General features: G+C 35.1%; 1 protein-coding gene across 1 annotated transcript in view; it reads left to right on the top strand.

Moving 5' to 3' along the window:
* The window catches only part of RANBP17 (RAN binding protein 17), a 328697-nt gene that overhangs the window by 292758 nt on the left and 13127 nt on the right, over positions 1-22812 (top strand). The window contains exon 25 of the mRNA XM_074292053.1: positions 9641-9807. Within this exon, the coding sequence (XP_074148154.1) occupies positions 9641-9807 (167 nt within the window). The remainder of the gene's footprint in view (positions 1-9640; positions 9808-22812) is intronic.

Raw genomic sequence — 22812 nt, forward strand, 5'->3', positions numbered from 1 at the left:
ATCTAAGGCAGCACAGTGAGCTAATGTGGAATTAAAAAGACTTAGGCTTCTATTTTTTTCATTCTTCTTTGTGTGACCCTAGATAAGTCACTCTCTGAAGCTCTTGTTTTGTCTGTAAAATGGGAATAACAGCATTTTCCTTCCTGCCATCCATTCAAGGGCATTACAGTTAAAATCAGTAATATATGAGAAAATAATGTATAAAAATGATTAAATGTTCCACATACATATATTATTAATAGCTTTTTTTTAATTTAACAGATTTTTATTGATTTTTTTTACTTTTATGTTGCCTAGATTTCCATCTCCTTAGGGTCAAAGGAAAGAGTAGAAAAATTGAAGGGCCATAAATTAGCGATGCTAAGGGTGGCCTCTGGTACTTTCTTCTCTGGGCCTCTGAATAAATCATGGCTAAGCCTCAGTCTCCTTATCTGAAAAATGGAGAAAGTAATACCTATATACTATAGAATAGGGTTGATTTAAGACTCAAACAATACAATTTATGTTAAGTACATAGTATTTTATTTTCTAATCAAATTTTTGCCTACAGTACTCCATGAAATGTATTCAGAGAACTATTGCCACCATCATTACCTTCCATTTATGATAATGTTTTACATTTAGTATTTCACTCAGTTCTCCTAACAATTCAATTTTATGAGCTTAAGGCACATCTTCTTTGAACCCCAGTTTTCTGATCTGTAAAAAAAGAGAATAATCACAAAATTTCAGAATCTCTTTGTTGGAAGGGATTATAAAGACCAATTTCTCCAACTTCTCTGAACAAGATCTCCCTCACCAACATCCCCAAGAAGCAGTCAGTCCTCCTCTTCTTAAAGTGGATTTTTTAAGAAAAGACAATAAAGGGATTCTTTGCCTCCAAAATAGATTGTCCCTCTTTTGAATAACTCTAATGATTGTTTTTCCTAACTTTGTTATTTGAAATAATCTGTTATTTCCTCAATATGGGCAACTCCCTCCAGTGGTGCAGATGACAGCCTACTTATGCCTTCTCATAGGAGATTCAATGAATGTTCTAAAAGTTCTGTGCTATATCTCTTGGCATTATGTCAGTATCAGTGGAGTGCAACTATATAGCACAGTGGATAGAGCAGTGGGTCTGAAGTCAGGAAGGTCTGACAATAAATCTGTTTTGAGTTAAATATACAAGACAGGGAAGAAAAGTACTAACAAAAGGCAGTATAGTCCCTCACTTCAGAAAAATCTGTTTAAGAAATATTATCCTAATCATATAACAAATAATTGTTACATGTTGTCTTACTGGCTATGGAAATAATTTCCTTATATAGACTCTTAGTTTTAATGGCTTTTACTTGCTTTTTTTCTCTTTATGTTACTACTATTTAGAAAAATTGATAAGCACATTGATAAAATCTTATATTCACTGAAGATGGAAGCTACTGACATGTGAATTATTCATTTTTTTCTAGAAATAACAATAATAATGGCTAGCATCTATACCATACCTATATGCCAGGCACTGTGCTAAATGATTTATAAATATTATTTCATTTGATCCTCACAACAACCCTGGGGATATAGGTGTTATATTATCAATTCCATTTTAACCAATGAGGAAACTGAAGCAAACAAGATAAATGGCATGCCCATCCAGTAGTCAAATTTAAACCCTGGTCTTCTTGACCCTAGATCCATTCTCTCTCTCTACTCTGCCACTTACCTGCCTTAGCAGTATGTCTTAGAGACAGTAGTCAAGTATGTAAAAAGGTCAATACCTGTATTCTTTTTTAGTGATTATGAATTACAAGAAGATATTTCTAGATATTGTTCAGGTCTATTTAGATTTTATAGAATTTAGAGTATATTCTTAGTAGAATTGTAGAGAAGTTGGGGAAGGTATTGAATCAATGATAGTAAAGTAACTAGTCTGAACTGTTCAATGTGATATAAAAAATTCAGTAGTCTTGTAATTGACCGTCATTCATTAACGTTTTAGTGGCTCATTGTCCACATATTTGATTAAAGATGAAATTTGATTTTATTAACTTCAGGCCAGTTGCTATGTAGAGAAGAGAGAAAAGGAAGAAAGAATGGGATAAAGTAAGGGTAGACAAGACCACATCTTTCCATTTGGTGGAAGGAGAGAATCCCCTTTCCTCCCCCCGCCTAGATACCACTTAGTACAGTATGTGTTACACATAGTCTGCATTCAGTAGATATTGACTGAAAAGTAAACGTTGGAAAGTTAGGGAAAATGCACAGAAACAAATTGCTGAGCCAAGTAAAAACAGAATCTTTTTCATCATTACATAGACTGTTTCTCAGACTTAGCTTGGGTCCAGTGGGAAAAGCACTGGGCTGACTTATAAGACCTGATTACAAGCCCTTACTTTCTGTGTGGCCTTGAACAAGTCCCTTAATCTTTCTAAGCCTCTCTTTTCTCCTCTGTAAAATAGGGATGATAATACCTTTATTTTGTTGTTCCCAAAGTTCTAAAAAGCCAATGAGATGATGTATGTCAAATTCTATGGAAATAGAAAAGGCTTGTGGTAAAGCTGTTTCCCACCTCATAGGCTTGAGCTGTTCCAATTGTGTCTATGCCCGGTTGAGCTTTGAAATATGAGTTTTCATGGTTTTCCTGCATTTCCTTGTTTTCTTTGCATGATTTTTAGTCTTTTATGCCTGTGCTCTTCTTCATTTTGAAGCACTTGACTAATGTTTCAAAAAGATCTTTTGCCATGATTTCAGCTATTCCCACCTCTTCTTTCTCTAGTCCAGATCTCTAATTTCTTTTACCTCTTCTAGAACTCTGGGTCTACTTTATTAAACTGAGGAAACTGAATTCATTATCTTCTCCTAAAGTCTCTCCATCACTGTCAATAGCCTTTTCATTGTTTTGTTCCCCTAGTCACACAACATAAGTTATTTTCCATTTTTCTCTCTTTTTTCCCCACATCAACTCAACCACCAAGTCCTACTGAGTCTTGATTTATGTCTAGGGTTTTATGTATCTCTTTATTCAAGCTAAAGCATGCATAGCATCATACCCTGATAAACTACATGGGCAACCCCTAAACCAGGTTGACCTCACATCTGCTAATGAGTTAAGGAGAATTCTACCCCAAGAATATGAAGATTTCCCCCAGAGTGAGGAGCAGATAAGAATAATAGTTCCAACAGCTATAAATGTGGCATTTGTGAAGTGCATCCCCCTTCATTGATCATCTTGACTTTTGTCCTGCTTTTGGGCTACAATGACTCTGGAAGAGTGAGGCTGACAACTTTGTATGATTCTGCCTCATTGGAATGCAATTCATATACAAGTCATACTTGTGCAACATGTGTATATATATATATATATATATATATATATACATATATATATATAAACACATATGCAAATATACATATATGTATGTATACTAGATGCATATAGTTTCCTCTTTATACACAGTATCCCTTGGTTGAATAAAAGCTTCCTAAGAAAATGGACTTTTGCTTTGTCTTTATATATTCAGGATCTATCATATTATGTTGCACATAATAAATGCTTGCTTGTTTGATTTCTCCTTCTTGCCTCCCCCATGCTCTTAACACACACACACACACACACACACACACACACACACACACACACACAAAATCTTTTCTGACATCATATGGAATGTAACTTTGTCAAGTACCAACCTTCATTTAATTTTTGACCAAAGGAAGATATACTAATATATGGCCAGCAAGCAACAAAATCATATTAGATATCACAAAAAGACAAACAATTTTTGAAAATTCTTTAAATTCATTAGAGTAAGGAGACATAGGAATATTTAACAGCAACTACAATTAAACTATTTTACCCCAACATTGTGCTATCTTTGGTCTTCTTCTAAAACAAAGGACAAACAAGAGTAATATCTCTTTACTCCAACATCCCCGGACTTCTATACCCCATTCCAAGATTATGGCAACTGCCTCCTAGAACCCCTTGCTCCCAGGAATTTCTAATTATTCCCAGTGGTCTCTTTTTTCTCCCATACCTATGACTTCATTGGTTTAAGGAATTTCCAGAGAAGGAAACTCCCTCTACTAATGCAGATGTGCAGCTGTTCTGCAATGTAGCCTTTGCTTGAAACATTGAGAACACTGAGAGTTAAAGTGATTTGCCCAGGGTTACTAAACCAGTAGTTTGTGTCAGAAACTGGGTTTGAACCAGATCATCCCAGTTCTGAAACAGACTTTTTATCTATTATGCTATACTGCCTTTCATAGTCTACTTTGCCAAATCTAAATTCTTCAATAGAGCATTCGGGACCACCAGCAATTCTTCTTCACCTTTCATATTTATTTCATCTCATGTCAGTCCCTCTGAATGTCCTTCTTAACCAAGGAATTCGGCTTATCTTCACTCAACCTGATACTCACATCTTCAAAATGTCTATCTGGCATTTTATCTCCTTAAAATGGCCTCTCTCCCTTTTTTATCTCTATCAACCAAATTTAGTGAAGTCTTTCATTTATCCAGCTTAAAATACCTGCAAAAAGCCTTCAGAGATTTACTCTTCCTACTCCATGCTGATCAATTCTGTGCTCTAGCTAACTGTATAATTTTACACAAGTTGATTTGTACTCATTCATATATTTTCCGCTTGTCATTATGTTAACCTTTGTTTCTTCATCTGGCGCATAATCTCTTCAAGGACAGAGATACTTCTTTCATTTCTTTTAGGTTGATGCCTAGTCCAACATTGGTCCCATAGTAGATGCCCACTTAGTCCTGCTCCTGATTTTCTAGACTTCAAAATCATGCCTTGACTACAGTCTCATCCTGAAATTCCCTTTACTAGGGATCTCCTCCCACTGGAATATCCTATTACCTCTACAGCTTTCTCAATACAGACAACCATTTTTTTTTCTTTTCCTGAGGCTGGGGTTAAGTGACTTGCCCAGGGTCACACAGCCAGGAAGTGTTAAGTGTCTGAGAGCAGATTTGAACTCGGGTCCTCTTGAATTCAGGGCTGGTGCTCTATCTACTGCGCCACCTAGCTGCCCCCCACAGACAACCATTTTGTGAAGGATACCAGGTGTGCCTGCCTTCATTCCTCTCCTTGCCCTATACCTGACTTTCTGGACTTGAAAACCATGTTTTTGTACCAAGTACATCCTTGTCCTTTCTCTTCCCTTCCCCCTACTTTTCATCTCCTTTTGTTGTTGTTGTCTTCCCCAATTAGAATATAAGCTTCTTGAAGGCATAGGCTGTCATTCTTTCTCCTTGTATTTGTATCTCCAACATTTAGAACAGTGTTTGACATATAGTAAGTCCTCAATAAAACCTTATTTTTTTTCAATAAATGTTCCTTAAATGAATGGATGAATTCACTGAATCATGCCTCCCATTATTTGTATCTTTATGGACCATAGACTATTGACCCTTTATTTCTTATATCAGTCCCAGATTAATTCTGTCCTGCTGGGAAATTTATCAATTAAGCTATTTCTATCTATAATCCCAAATAGTCTTTCCTACCTACATCTTTCCCCTAAACCTCAACTTTCTTCCCAAATCATTTCATCCAAAGTTGTCTCCCTTCTATGATAGTTGAGAAGTTTTGAGCCAGAGCCAAATTTGAACTTAACCTTGTTATCCTTAAATCACAATTAGGCACCTCTTTTCTGTGTAGTTAGAGCATCTAGGTGGTTCAATGGAGAGTGTACCAGGCCTGGAGTCAGGAACGTTCATCTTCCTGCATTCACAGATACTTTTTAGCTGAATGACTCTGATCAAGTAATTTAACTCTGCCTCAGTTTCCCCATTTGTAAAATGAGCTGGATAAAGAAATGGCAAACTCCAGGATCTCTGCCAAGAAAACTCCAATGAGGTCCTGAAAAGTCAGATATGACCAAAAAAAAGATTGGTTCATATGTAGTTAACTTTTTGAAAGTAGTCCCTTATTCCTGGTCATAAGGCTAAGTGAAAGGAGTAGGAATAGCAATGCTATCCCTGGAGAGGTGCATGGCAGCCAGGAAGGGCATGCTTCCCTGACAAACTGCCAGACTACATGCTGTTGGAAAGGGCAGAGTGTCTATTAGAACTTATATGTCATTCTCCAAATTATAAAAATAAAGCACCTAACCTTTTATTTAGAAAATTAAATCCCCTGAGCTGACTTATTCACTTGGGCAGAATATAAAGATTCATGACTTTTTGTCGCTCCCTTTATGGCTTGGGAATGTTAACATTTGAATCTAATGCAATAGCTTGAGCCACCGATGAAGAAGACCAAAAATACTCATTTCTGTGCACAATTCATTCTAGTTCTGACCAAATGCCCCATATTCCCTCTGATTCCACATTTTATAATATCCTCTGAAATAATATTTATTCTTTTTGAAGCCCCCAACTATAAATCAGCTGTAATGGAAGCTCTCCTCTGCTTTTATTGCAAGGATAAACACTCCAGCCTCCTTGTCTAAAGTGTTTACATGGCTTTTTCACAGCTGACTCAGTGTATTGGAACCTCTTAATGCAACCTGTATGGCATGTGATCACTAAACTCTATGTGAAGTTTTTATAATTTTCATATGATTGATAGCATATTGCTACTCATTGGTGAAGGGAAATCAGAGCCATGTTATTTTTTGCTGTCTTTTGTAGATGTTAAGTTACTTATTAGATTTACATTCCTGATTGATTCTATGGGAATTGATGGAAAAGTGAAAGTTACTTGACTCAACAAGTCTCTCTCTTTTTTTTAATGGTCTAAAGATGGAAGTTGCCATATACTCCATAGCATCTTTAGGATACTTAAATGTAAATTGACTGTCGAAATCATTCCTAAAACCCACTGTTATGTGATTGGAATCCTCTGATGTTCAAATGGACCTGGTTGCTTAGCATCTTAATTACTAGGACCTTTTGCTTTTCAAGCCTACCAGTTTTGTAGCATGCTGGACCATCACTGCTTCCCATCTGTATTCTGTGCCTGACATTTAGACCCTGATTCTCCACTATTCATGACCTTACCTAAACTTCCTATGTCTTCTAGCTCAAATGTAATTTTCCCAGAGTTTCCTTTAAATACTTACCCAAGTGCTTTGAATAATGTTTCTCTCTCTTCTTGCCATACATACATATATAATTCTTTTGAAATCACAGTTTAGGGCTTACTTCCTTCAGAAAGTATTTCCAGGAGAGCCATCTGAACCCAGAGAGAGTACTGTAGGGACTGAGAGTGGATTGCAACATAGTATTTTTGTTTTTTGTTATTGTTTGCTTGCATTTTGTTTTCTTTCTCATTTTTTTTCTTTTTGATTTGATTTTCCTTGTGTAGCATGACAATTGTGGAAATATGCATAGAAGAATTGCATATGTTTAACACATTTTGGATTTCTTGCTATATAGGGATGGGGCTAGGGGGAAGAGAGGGAAAATAATTTGGAACACAAGGTTTGGCAAGGTTGAATGTTGAAAATAAAAAGCTTAAACAAAAAGAAAAAAAAACTTCTAGGTTAAGTGTACCCATTTGCAAGACTTATGTCACAAACTGTTCCCCAATTTGGTTATTCTGATGACACTAAGCTTGGAATCAGGAGAACTAAATTTAAATTACATTTCTCCTGTTTACTACTTTTGTGACCTCAGATGAGTTCCTTCATCTTCCTGAGCCTCAGTAAACTTAGTATAATGGTCTGGATATCCTTTAGGATCCATCCCAACTTAGTTACTTCCTTTGACTATGACTAATCTGTTGGTCTCCATTATTATTATGAATTATATGATGTTCATGATTCCATTTGAAAGCAGAGTGATATCCAGTTCTCTGACACATAGGTCATATATCCTGTGGGAACTCATAAAGTGTGAGTAGATTGGTTGACTCTCACTTCCAGTTTTGGAGGTCTATTCATATATATCCAGGTTTGTCCCTTTGCCAATTATTCCAAACTATTGGAATTCTAGGAAATCTTTCTAATTTTAGGAAAAACTTTCATGAATACTTTATGTGATATTTGGATGACACATACATGGATAGTTTTACATCTTTACACTGGAAATAAGATATAAGCTAATGATTTTTCTAATGAACTGTATAATATGCCCAAAATGCCTTCTACTAATGCTTCAGAATCAGAATGTAAACCAAAAAGAAAAAGTATGAATTAAGGAATAAAATAGGCAGCAGGCCGTAATGAACCTAGGTTCATATCCTACTTCAGTTAGATGTTATATGATCACAGTCAGACATTTTAAACTCTCATAACTTTTATTTTCTCATCTATAAAATTGGGATAATAAGATTGACACTGCTTACTTAACGAGATTACTAAAGAGAAAGCATTTTTCAAGACCTTAAAGTATAGTATAAATGAGATATTGTTATTAGGATCAAAGTTATGTCTCATGTAATAGTTGTTCTGGTAATGGAACTTCTTATTAAAAAGTTGCCCTAGATAAAAAGAGACATTTTAAGATGAGAATTGGAAAATGGAAGAAAGAGTTCAGATATAAAGCAAAACCAAAATAAAAGCAAAAGTAGACAAAAAGTTGAGAGTAAAAGAGGGCACCAAGGATGTTTTATACAAATGTTGTACCTTTCCTAATGTTTGGCACAGCACTCTGTACATGGTACAGAAAAATCAGAGTAAGACATGATCCTGCACACAGAAGGACCACAAGATGGTTTACTAAACCATTTACATTTACAGTGGTTTACTAAACCATTCCTCTGGACCAGTCACTGTGATAAGTGCTTAAGGTACAAATAAATGCAAGCAGTGAGTTCAGCTCCTGCCCTAAAGAAGCTTACATTCTAATGGGGAAGTCATGAAGAAAGGGGAAAACATCATGGCTTGGAAATTCTGTGGTGCTCTAATTCTGGGGAAGGTAATGTGAAAACTTACCTATCTCTGGGGTTAAAATCTGATTAGGATGGGGAAGGAGACTGGCCAGAGTATAGGCAGCACTAAAAAACTGAATTTCTTCCTCCAGGGAGCAGAATAAGTGCCCCATAGATGGGAGGAATTCTGATATGAAGAGAGGTGGTAAGAGTAGAAAACCAAAAATGTGGAATGTACATGATCATTCTTTCACTAACTTATTGTAAGTCATTAAAAATTTACTTAACCTCATGGTGCTTCAGTTAGTTTCTTCTCCACAAAATGAAGATTATGAAGAGTTCAAGACCTAAATGATAACCTATATTATGCTTGGTGTGTGGGTGTTTGCATGTGTGCACCCATGCTTCAGGGCAGACAGGTAAAAATTATTGACTAGTATACAAGAACAAGTTAAGAGTTATTACTTTAGGAGCTCTTAGTTCTAAATGGTAAATGGTGCATGAGCTCAGTATTTGTGCAATAGCTGTCTAATCGGACTGAGTAGTCATTAACCATAGTGACTAGTTAGCTGTGTGATCGCTACTCATCAAGTCCCTTTATTTTTGGGGGTCTCAGTTTCTGAAACTTGACCTTCCAGATTTCCTGGATTGTTAGAAAGACAAATAAGATAATGTTAGATCCCTCAGAAAATCAGAAAGTTCTAGCACAATGCAAAGGGCATTATCATCATCATTATTATTATAGACCTCCATATTTGCCATTTGAACATGCATTTCAAATAAGACTGAACTGTTGTTCCTTTTGTTTTTGTTTTTCATTTTTGCAGATACAATTGTCTCTTCTAGCTGTTGTACAAGTTTGGATTACATTATGACCTATCTCTTCAAGCACATAGCAAAAGAAGGCAAGAAACCACTTCGACATCAAGAAGTTTCCCAGGATGGTCAGAGGCTGCTCCATTTCATGCAGCAAAATCCAGATGTCCTACAACAGGTAAAGGAGGCACTATTCCCTGGCCTTAAGTGATGAAGCCTTCAGAAACAGGGAAAGATTCCTGAATGTCTCTTAAAATAAGTAACCTTGTGAGGGTCTTTAATGAATTGTTAACCAATAAGTATTATTCCCTGAAAGTAGGATGACACACTGCCTTCCTTTCCCCTCAAGGAAGATCAGAGTGATTACCATGAATACCTTCTCCCACCAAGATGAGGAATTTAACAGGAAGATGATTCTCAGGGACATATTAGAAGTTCAGGATAGAACTGGTGATACCTTGGTCCCCAGTTTCCTTCTTACATTCCCAATATTATTACCTTGAACTTGTCCTGTAAATGCTAGGCTATTATGGTTCCCATTCATTTTCAAATATGTTTTCTCATTAGCTGATATGGGCTGGGCTCTAATTTAATACAGCACATCATTTGGAGATTCACACTTTAGGATACTTCTTAAGGTATTTTAATTTGGCTCATGAGGAAATGTAATATTTTCTTATTTCTCTCTGATGTATAAAATGCATTCGTACAAATCACTGTAACACAGCATAACATAAAATATAGATAGAAAAATGAATACATATATCAAAAATATTTCAAATAGAGCACTAACATTTATCCATGTAGATACCATCATTCTTTTCTTTAGGATAGCTCTCCAAGGTGTTTGCAAGTTTAGAAAATTATGCCTAAGTGTTGTACTTATATACTGAAAAGTTTTAATTGTTTTATTTTGCTAAGTCACGTGTGTCATAGATTATGATCTGAAAATATTAACATCACAGCAAAATTATGAGCCTTTAAATAAGTCACTGGTGCTGATGTTGGACTAAATCAACAATTAGCAGAAAAGTGCCCTCCCCCGGGAAATGTAGAGAGAAAAGTAGAAGGAACCTAAGATATCATATAGTAGAGTCCTCTCATTTTATAAATGAGAAAACTGAGGCACAGAAAGTTAAATGCCTTCAATTTGTTTTTCTTTTGTTATGCTTAGAACCAGTTTAGTTCATCAAATATTCAGCACCTACTATGTACAGAGTGCTGTGCCAGACATTAGGAAAGGTACAACATTTGTATAAAACATCCTTTAGCTTGAAGTCTAGTAAAAAGATATGTTACATAAATAATAATAATATATGATGGTTCATAAAGCACATACAAAGAAAATAAAATGTCACTTAAAATCTGAGCGAGCAGTGTCCATTCTCACCCCCAGGAAATCAGGGAAGGCTTCATATTCAGGTTGGCATTTGACTATGAAAAATTCAACAGAGAAGTTTGGAGTTGAGTATTCCAGATGTAAAAATGTCTTCAGCCTAGTTACAACAACATTTCAAAGGAATTAGAAAACTTTTTTCTTCCATACTTCGGGCAACTGCTAGCAGATGCTGATATTTGATGGAAATTACATGGATTGTGATCTCAAGTTACTTCCTTTGTTGGCTTCTTTATTAAGAAAAATAACATGGGCAAGACTGTCATCCTAGAACCCTTCATGAAATGCCATGCCTGTGGCCTATGTATTAGTGACTCATCCTTTAGGGAGTATTTCTAGATAATTGGACGTTGTAATCACAGTATCCTTTCCTCCTCCCATAAGATCTGGCAACAACTTTGAAAGTGGTAGAAAATTTTAGCAAAAATCAATAGAATTTCTGACCATAGAAGCCAAATTTACTTGGATTGGTCTCTTCAAGTAATGCCAGTTGCAGGATGTCCTTATAAAACCAGGAAATAAAGTTCCTTCTGAAACTTAGTGTTGATTTGGTATTGCTATATGTTTGTTTACTGGTTTAAGCAATTTTTATGTGTTAATAATACTTGGTAATCCTTCAATTTATAGCATATGACTAAGCAGTGATATATCTTTATTAACTTCATTATCAGTGGAATACATTCTATTTATTTTGAATGTAGGCTTTTAGATACCATGTTAAATATTAATGACTGGTCTCTGGTAGTCAGCATAAATATGATTTGCATTAGCATTAGGTTATATCATATTGAGTGCCTCTGATGTCAACTGTTGGGCATGGTAATATCTGACATCATCTCCTCAGGTCACTGACAACTTTGACCCTTATTCTCTTGCACAGTTTCTGTCGTCTCAGAAGCTCTTTTGAATTGATTTGAAATTTTGACTCTTCCCTTTATGAGGCAGTAAAATTGATAATTATTCAGATGGGAACTGAACGCTGAGTGAAAAATCAATTCCACCCGCTCTCTGCTGTGTATAAAATTACTTCTGAGTCTGCTGGACTGAACGAATGGCCAGGGTAAAAGCAGCAGGCAGGAATAGTGGAAAGGATTAGCTGGACGGAGCTAATAGCCTAAAGGGATGGACTCTGAGACAAGGGAGTGGGCCGGTTGGGGGTTATTATCAGCAGTGATGGGACTCATTGATCATATGTTTACATCAGGTTTCCACTGGGTTATAAATCAGCCCTGAATAGCAGCAGAACCAAAGGCCCAGCCTCTTACCATGGGGACACTGTATTAGATTATTCTCATTTTCACACTCAGATGAAAAGTGAGTCATTGATTATTCATCGGTTGCCCATTAAACACTGGCTTTATAGATGATTTGACTATCATGGAAAGTAATGAACAAGGTTGCTTCTTCATAACTAAAGGTTTCAGTTTTCAGGACATCTGTGTCGGTTAAGTAATGCCTAACCCTATTAAAAGAAACGGGCTACAAATTGCTTAAGAGTGCTGAAAAACTAGACCCTAATGACTAATTGTGCCTTGAGTTTAGAGCAGGCTTGTCAGCTCTTTAAACTAAACTGATGCAATGATCTTGCAATTATTTACTAGTTGGAAATGTTTTTTTTTTTTTTTTCCAACTTGAATCTATTTTGCTAGAAGCATAATTGCATATTTGAGTTTCTGTTCTAATGTGCAAAAAGTATCTCTATATACTTCTGTAGTAAATGATGTATGGATTACATGAAGGGCATTGGAAAGTCCTTTATTATCCCAAGAAAAGTATTTTTAAGTACATCTCATTAGGAAATGTGGCTCTTTCTGCCCTAAATGATGCATTCCCTTAGCTTCTTATGTTTTCACAGACATTCTCCAAACAAGCAGTCTTCTATATTTTGTAACATATACTAATTCAAACAACATGAAAATTGGACCTAGCTGAGAAGCCTATGTATTTATCATCAGAAGAGTCAAAGATTCATGTTGGATTTAGCAGTAAGGGAAACATCATTGTTCTTGTTTGACCAGTGAGAGTCATAGTCACCTAAAAAATCAAATTCTTCAGGTAGCTTTATGTCATTAAGAAGATAAATTTAAAATCCAAGAAAATGGAGATGGTAACTAGATACTAGACACTGATCTGTTAACAGTCATTTGATTAAGAAGATAGAATTTCCTGGTCAGCTTTTTTAGGGTTTGGGGTTTTTTTTGGGTTTTTTTTTTTTTTTTTTTTTTGGATTATCAGTAACATTATACATTAGTACAACTATAATCTATAAATGGGTTTTCATTTAGCTATGCCTTAAAGTGAAAATTTTGTCTAAATTAAGCATAGAAGAAGAGTGTTTTGTGAAACTGAAGGTATATTTCATAGCCATGATTGTTTCTGTTTGAGATTAGAAGAAAAGAATAAAATGATATTTCTACTCCTTCAAATAGAAATTGCTATCAAATGAATGAATTGCTCTAGAAAGAAGAGTACCTTCTATAGCAATGTATTTCATTTGAGTAGTATATGTTAACTGAGAAATATGTAGTTTTCAGTGTTGATTAACAATTAATGCACAACTAATTTAATATGTCATTTTGGCTTTTATAATCTGAAAGAGAATGATATCAAATAGTGGAATCACAGGCCCTACTTTTCAGTTCATATTCCTTTTTAATTTGTTTAACCCAAGCTGATCTTAACCAAAACCAAACATATTCTAATTATTATTCTCTCCTGCTTTGCTTTTTCCCTTTTTAAGATGGCATTTAACTACAGATTGTGAAAAGTTGTCATAGGCTATAAAGATCATACTTCAGTAAGGACTTAAGCTGAAAGAACATTCACCCTTTTCCTCAATCAGTCAATCAATGAAAATTGCTTTTGTATAGTGCTTTTCATGACATGCATCCCAAAGTGAATTACAGCAAAAAGGAAATCAGCAGCTCTTTTTTCATTTCTGTGTTTAGATTGAAGTGATATTGCTCAACATTTTGACATACTACATGATACATCTTTCACACTTAAGATTCCATTCCATAATACTAAGTAGAAGAAAGTGCACCAGCACATTTAACTGATATTGAGACTTTGGCCTGTGGATCCTGAGTGGGATTTTCACACTGCAAAACACTTAGGCAAATGAAATATGTTCATGAGTCCATCTTCCTTTTTTCACCCTCTTACCCTTCCCTTTTAAAAAATAATTAGCCAGTTTACCTAATGTTAATAAAAACATTCCAATGATTCATAAAAAAGAAAGTATCCCCTTATAGCCCATCAACTCCTTCTGTTTGATTTGTTATATTGTTATCAAATTCATAGCAGCAGACTGATATTATGAGCATAGGAATAGGACTTCACTTCAGCCTCAGACAGAAGACAATGCTCATTTGAAAAGGGAAATGCCTGTGGTAAATCAGTTGAAAAACAAAGTAGAAAATAGGAACCCAAGTTTCATGACAAAATAAAAAAAGTTGTACACTTGTTGCCATTTCAGTCGTCTTTACAATCCCATGTAGTAAAGAAAGGTCACTTTTTGGGAAAATAGGTCATTTAAGATGAATTCTTACACAATTAAACCAAAGAAGTGAGGATTAAACACAAATTTAGGATTTTCCCATCAGAAGGAAATTCCCCAATAGGACTTTCAAAGGTAGCTCCCACCAGTCATTCATCCAACAAAAACATTTATAGATTATAAACATATATAATCCACAGTCTATAAAGCAAATGGGAATCAGTCGTTCTAGTCCCCTTGGTTTTAGGGAATCTCATGTATGCAGTTACAGGAGATTAGCAGGCCAAGAAAGAAGATCCTTGCCAACTGAATGAAAAAGAGATCTGAGCTTTATGCATACAGTCAGTCCTTAAGCCCATAAGAAGGGAAGGAAAAAGCACAACCATTTATATAATCAGATGCAATGTGCCAGAAGCTTTACAGATATTTACAAATACATTTGAACCCCTAACAGTCTGTGAGGTTTGTGTTATCATTATCCCCAGTTTACAATTGAGACAATTGGGGCAAACCAAAGTTAAATGACTTGCCCAGTCATACAGCTAGTGAATGTCAAGCATCTGAGGTCAAATTTGAACTCAGGTCCCCCTGACTCCAGGCCCTGCCTTTTATCTCTTGTACCATCTAGCTTTCATTAGAGACAATGGTTTCATAGTAGAATAGATACTGGCTTTAAAGTCAAAGGAGTTAAATTCAAATTCCCAGCTCTACCCCTCTTTATATGACCTTGAGTAAGCCATTTAATACAATTTAATCCTGGAGAAAGGGATTAAACAACACGTGTTTTCCAGCTCTAGGTCTACGGCAGAGATATTTGGATTCTATCTGCCAGCTATAAGTTGCCTTTTTGTGACTTTTTTAGCCTTTCAAAGTTTATCTTAATATTCATTTTAAGCTAGTTTCAATTCAGATCTCCCTGACTCAGTTCCCAGCACTTAATCCACTGTTCCAACCTAGTCACCAACTGTAACTGCAATCCATACACACACACACACACACACACACACATGTTCTACATACTTGTGTGCACATATACATAGATACACATACAAATAAGCAGATAAATTTTATAGATGAGGATATTAAGACCAAGCAGCAGAAAAGGAGGCCAGTAAAATCTTAGAAATTCGATGCTTATGAACCTTCCCTCTCCCCACTACCAAGCTTTGAATAGAAAGTGGACATATTAACTAAGAATTAAGAAATGTTATCTTTATTTTCTTCAGCAACCAAAATAATTAGCACGTGTTGTTATTTGGTTATTTTCTGCTCACACATAGTATGTTATAGTACAAAGCAAGTCTCTCCAACAATAGGCTCCCTACCTATAAAATGACATAAGAAATCTTCAAATGTTTTTGCCATTTTCCTTTTTTTATATTTGAAATATGACCAAAAGATTAATATGCCAGCTCAATGGAATCTAACTGCATTCTTGGATTTTGAAATTTCAGATTCATAGGTTGTAACCATAATAACTATTGAAGAATTTACATGCCTATATTTAAAAATTGCATAGAATTCTTCATACAACTTATCTCATTTGACCTTTAATAATCCTAGAAACAAGAAAGAGCCAAGTTTAAAAAAAAAAAAATGGGAGTGAGACATGAGCAGAATATGTTCATTTTAGGTGATGTTTTTGCATCAGATATTTTTTTTTTAAAGTTGAATGGGGAGCCAGAATAATTTTTCCAGTTTCAATGTCTAGGAGTTTAGCCTACAAATAGTGACCTTGGGTATGAAATTATAATTGTTGGCAAAAAAAAAAGGGTAAAGGGAAGGAGAAATTGTCTTGGAGGAAAGAGTCTCTATGTTTCTAAATCATCATTTTTAGATGGCAAAAGCCATCTTAGCAGGTGAATATATACTTGACATAATAAATTAAACAGCAATATCAAGATGAGATTGCATTATAATGCACTTTAAACCATTAAAATTCCACAGGGAAACTTTGTTCCAAATACAGATACAGAATGAAAAGTGACCTGAATCTCATTCTAAATGTTTATCAGAGCAGAGGGATTTTTCACTGAGCCATGTGTTTTCTACCTCTAAGCACAGTTTAAAGATGTGATCCAGGAGTATCATAACTTGCCTTATTAATTGAAAGCAATGGAAATCTACCAGATGTAGCCTGAGCCAGCAGAGACTTGGGTGGCTAAGCAACAGAAAAGATACCATATTGAGTGAGCCAAAATCCAGTCTCCAAGTCATTTATTTCCACCAGTGACAATACATTTAGACTCCAGTGTTTCAGCATTGATTGATGGTTTAATATCATATATAATTTTTTTAATGAAGCAAAACCATTTAAATATGTTACCATTTGCACTGGTATTCTCCCATGTACATAACTGCATTTAATCATTACTGGGATTGGTTTTGATCCTTGTGTAATTTGTATCAGAGAAATAACTGTCAAAGCCATCTTATCATGGTGTTGAAAATGGTATATTTTGCTATTTATGTGACTTAAGATTCTTTCTTCCCTACATCTAATTAACTGTTAGAACTTTAGCTATTACCACACAGGAATTCCATATTCACATTCTATAAGAATTAGCAACAGTGTACTTTCCCAGGTCCCCTTTTTGATGATACAATATTTAAGTACTTCAGTATAACTTTGATTTGAAGTTTGATCTTAATACTTTTAATATTAAAATGTATAATAAAATTTTACTATCTAATTATAAAACAATTTTATCCCCTTATTAAAGTTGCTAAATCAGGCTTAGATTATCATCATAGTAGTGTCTTTTTGATGTGAAATTTTCAAAACTAGAGTTGAAAGGATGGGAAAATTTTTTGTTGTTGGATATCCCTCCTTTGCTTTCCCAAAGTAACAAATACGAAATGCATGTATGGAAACAAAAAGGAGCAATTTGGGATGCTGGAGAAACTAGTGAGAGGTGTCAATGTCAGATGAGTACCCTTAGGCAAGGCAGCTGGTACATGTAGGCTTTTGTTTATCAGTTACTGGTTTATGTAGCCTTTAGGCCAGCACAAGAAACAATCACTCCTACAGGGTCAGCTGCTGGTCAGAAGCAAAGTAAGAAAAGACTTTGCGCTAAAACACGTCAGCCATAATTTTAGTACAGCTGGCACCTGCTACGGGTGCACAGCATGAAGGTTAAAGGTCAAAGAGGCAGTTGTTCAAAACTCAGTGATGGCTTAAAGGGACTTGTAGATTAATCTGCTTTATTAACTTCTCTATATTAGATAACTATTGCTGTGAATGACAGTACATCTTTTTGAATAAGTCGCATCTCTTTCTCTTTTAAATTAGCTTTTGAGTAATGAATATTAAATAGAAGGCATTTCAAGGGTAATTAAATGAAAACAGAATGATGTCATTTTGCAATCATATTTTTATATTTATTGTAATGTTTTCCAAGGGACTAAAAAAAAAGAAATTCTTTAAGAAAAAAAAATTTAAATGAGGAAATTATACATCCTCCATTATTTTGCAAACATGCTATATTGCAAACCAACATTAAGTAAGCCCAAAGTTTTATATGGCATTTTCAAAGGTCCTAAGAGTTTTATTCATGAGTGAAAGTGACCAACTCTCCTTTATAGGTCTTTTTAGCTATTCTTTGACACAGAAATTTCTGAATTATCTTTGCCATTTTGCCTTAAAAACACCAAGGGAATATAAAGAAAAAATAAAAATGGGTGGATTTATATAAAGCAGACAGTGAATAAGTTATAAGCAAGAGAAAGATTATCTTGGTTCACAATAGTCAGCAGCATGCTTTGCAGCAGCATCTTATCTGGTAATACCAGAAATGCTATTTGACCTCAGAGTTTAATATTCTATTCCATAATTGTAATTGACAATATTAGCTATTATTGGGAAATGATGACTAAAAAGCAACAGTTCTGGGCATCTTTTGGTAATATCTTATCCATTGAAGAGTCTGCTTGACACATGGTCTAAATGTTGTAGCTATCTTTGAAGCAATAATTAGAAATCTTTGTTCAAAGAATACAGATTTACTTGCCCACTCTGAGTGGTTTTTCATATAAATGCCATCTGCTTTTTATACTGACGCTACACATACAGTATCGCTCCCAAATTTCAAGGAAAATTATACTGGACGTCACTGAGAATTTAATTTGAACATGGTATATGGGTATAATATTTTTCAGTAGAGTACAACAAATGTAAAAAATGCATGATGGTACCCCATCCAGGTCAAGAAGAATGTCAGGACCCACCAAAGAGCCTGTGTGCATTCTTCAGAGATAGTTACCCAAGTTCAACTAGGACAATGAGACACTTCCATAGCACAATCCTTTTCTATCACCCTTTTGCAGGGGCATTATCCAGGTTTCTGGAACTGCTCAGCAAGTAAGCAAGACTGGCAGGGTCATCCCAGCATAAGCTACATAAGTTCAACTGTTGAATTAGATTTTAAAATGACCACTTCTTATCTCTCTAGCCAATTAAAAAAAAAAAAAGTACACACACACGCATTAGCATTCTAAAAACAAATGCTGAATTGCATTTTTGCTGCCATCATTTAAAAAGATAATTATTCTACTAGCATCATGAAAATGAACTGCCCAAGCCCAAGAATTTGTATGGCCACTGGAGATAACAGGCCTAAAAATAAGTCACAATATTTCATTTTCCACTTAATTCAGATAAGACTTCATGTCATATAATGTTTTGATTTTTTTTCCCAAAAGATGGCTGAATTAGATATCTTTTATTACTCTGCTATTCCTATCAATGTTTTATTTTTCTTCTGGAAGTTTAACTAAAAGGCACAACTAGGCATGAGATACAGGTTTATTTCCAACCTCCTTGATGATACATTATCAGAAATCCTGCCTAAATTTTCAGATGTTTCTGAAATAGTGACAAAAACATAATAATAATAGCACACATTTATATACCCTTTGCAATCTGAGAACTTTTTTTGCCCCAAACAGATCCAGTGATTTAGATAGTACAAATACTCATACTCCCATTTTATAATTGAAGTAATTGAGCCTCAAAAAGGCTAACTGACTTATTCACAGTCACATGGCTAGTAAATGTTACAAAGACTTGAGTACAGGTCTCCCTACTGCCATATAAGTGCCATATTCTTGAGCAAACCTTTCTTCCCCACACATTCACATATTTGCCTTTTTTTTTACTCACTTGCCTCCCTGAAAGTGAGTCTAAAGTAAATTACAGTATCCTAATTTCATAACTGAGGAACCAGGAAAGAGGGATACATGTCATCTTTTTTCTTTTCTTTCAGAGAACATAGGATGTTTTGCATGAAAGGCATTTTTTTCTTGGTTGTGATAGTATATGCATAAAAACACAAATTTATGCTATACTTTCCATTATACAAAATATCTTCTTCAAAGTAACCCTATGAGGAAAAGAGTCAAATACTATTATACCCTTTTTGGGTGAGAAAACAAGCTAATACAGGTTAAGTGACTTGCTCATAGTCATTGAATATAAATACATATATCCCACCTTTTTTCTCCTCTTACACAACTAACAACTTTCTCTAGTCTTTCTTGCTGGATCATCATCCATGTTTAGCCATATATCCTCCAAATATCTATTTAGGGCTTTTTCTTTATACTTTGTCTATCTATAGGTGATCTCATCAGTTTCCATGGGTTCAATTATCAGCTCCATCATCTATGCAGATTACTTCCGGATGCATATATTCAACTCTGATTGCTCCCTCTTAAGGTCTATTTCTAAATCACCATCACTACTATATGATAGCACAACTCCACCTTAATACCCCACAGTCTGTCATATGGAACTCCTCTCTAAACATAACCCTCCTTCAGACTTTCCAATTTTTGCTGTGGGCACTAGTGTCTTTCCAACTACCCAGGCTTGTCACTCCAGAGTATTCTTCACCCAGTGCAATCATTCAGTGTCCCAAGTATCATCTCTACAATAAATCTTTTTTCTTTTCCCTTCTCTCCATTCATAGAAGCCACCACATTATTTTCAAGCTATCATTTGCTCCTCCTTGGATTATTGCAGCAGTGACCTAATCAGACTCAGGCTCTAACCTTATCCCTCTCCATTCTGTCTTTCACACAGATCTGCTAAAACAATTTTCCTACACATCTGATTGTTCCATCTATGCTCAAGAAGCTTCCATAACATCCTTTTGCCTTCACAACAAAATGCTGATCTTCACCTTGGCCTTTAAAAGCCCTGCACAAACTAGTTCCACCTACCTTCTCAGACTGTTTCACATTACTCCCCTTCGTGTACTTTGTGCCCAGCCAAATGGGCGTTCAGTTTCCTCAACTATAAAATAGTCCGAAAGGGTTGGACTAAATGGCCTCTAAGGCCATACCACTTGATCTGTGATGTTGTTACTTCAACATTTTAATGTGTCTTTCAGGAAGAAAATAAGAACATTTTTGTATTCTCATTCCTAAAAACAGTTGACTACTAAGTGATGATTTTTTTTTTTCAGCCATGAAAATGGCCTATTATGATGTGGAGAGATTGGAATCTCTGACTATTGGCAATAGTGATTAGGCTGATAAACTCACAAATACTTAAAATATTATTATTCTATGTAAGGGTAATTTGTGTGAAAAAATCCTGAAGCTTATTAGTTCATTCTTTAAGATACTTTTCCAACCTGCCTATTCAAATGTATCTTGAATTTCCCAAATATGTAATTAAAAATATATTTTGGCCTTATCCTGGATTTCTGTAACTCTGTACTTCAGTACATAAATGGCACAGTGATACAGACTATAATCCTAATTCCTCATTCTCATTCCAATTCTACAGATTCTTGTACCTTTCAATAAATCCTGTGTAGAGGATGTATTCAGTCTAGTGGGCAACTTCTTTTAGTTCTTTCATTATTACATAGACAGCAGTATAGCCATGGCAATAATTTTTAAATCCTTACATTTTTGTAATGCTTGAAAATTTATAGAGTTTTATAATAACCCAGTAATGCAGGTATTACACATACTACCCTTATTTCAAATGAGGATACTAAGGCTCAGAAAGACTGTGTTTTGTCAGAGGTCACATAAGCTAATAAGCAGAACAGAATTCAATCAAGTCTCTTGATTCCATGTCTCCTTTTTTCATAATTTTTTTTAAATTTAGAAATGTGAGGGAGGGGGAGGAAATAGTGCCCAATGTTGGAGTTTAATGATTTAAGAAAATTCTTTAATAACTTTTAAAAATTGAAGCAAGAAGTTCTAGGCATTCTTAAAAATACTTGGTGACTTTACTTTAAATGTAAACTAGAAAATTTCAGGAAAAAAAAATTTTATTCTTTTAAAGATCTGTCCTTTTTTTTTTTTTTTTTTTTTTTTGAGATTGTACTTTGGGAAACAGGAGTTCTAACCCAGGCAAATATTAGTCCCTTATTTATACACCAGAAAAAAGACTCTTGACTTGTGGGCATTCTGCCTCATGGAGGGGAAACACAAATTGAGGGAATCCTTAAAAAAAAGTAAGTCAAGTGATTAAGGGAATAGAAAAACTAGCTTGTAGGTTCAAAGTAAAAGAACTAAATATGTATGATTTGCCCAAGTGACAGCTAAATGGGAACTTTGATAGATCTATAAATACTCAAAGATGTAAATGCCAGGGAGAGAAAGGAATTACTTACTGTGGCATGATGGAAGATCAGTATAATAGGATATTATTAAGAAAGAAAGAAAAATTAAACATTGAGTATCAATATGAAATAAACAAACTTCCAGACAATAAGAATTGTTGCTGACATTGGATGCCATTAAGTTATATATCATGTGCCAAGGGAAATGATGGAAGGACCAGATCTCAAAATGTTGGCAAATAGGAAAGGAAGAACCAGGACTTCCAATCATATTACCCAAAGGCAGGGAGTCAGGCAGGGTCTATTCCTTCTCAGAGTCCTGAAATAGGAAGGAAGCCAAGTTGTCTGTAATGGGCAGATTCCATGGTTGTAAGATTCATGGAGTAAAATAAAGATGTTTTCCGAGTCTATAAATAACTACGTATAAAATTGTGTTTGCTAAATATCTAGGCCATGTAGAGAATGGATGTAATAATGACTTTTATGTAACCCATTAGATTTGACAAAGCACTTTACACCCATTATTCCTTTTGAGCCTCAAAGCTCTGGGGTTATAATTATTCTCAGTTTACAGAGGAGGAAACTGAGGTTCACAGAACAGAGATGATTCACCCAAAGTCACACAACTAGGACTATAGAGCATAGATTTAAAGTTGAGTGAGGCCTTAAAAATCATTCAGTTCCACTCCCTTCCTTTACAGATGA

Source organism: Sminthopsis crassicaudata, chromosome 2, assembly GCF_048593235.1.
Source record: "Sminthopsis crassicaudata isolate SCR6 chromosome 2, ASM4859323v1, whole genome shotgun sequence".
NCBI lineage: Eukaryota > Metazoa > Chordata > Mammalia > Dasyuromorphia > Dasyuridae > Sminthopsis > Sminthopsis crassicaudata.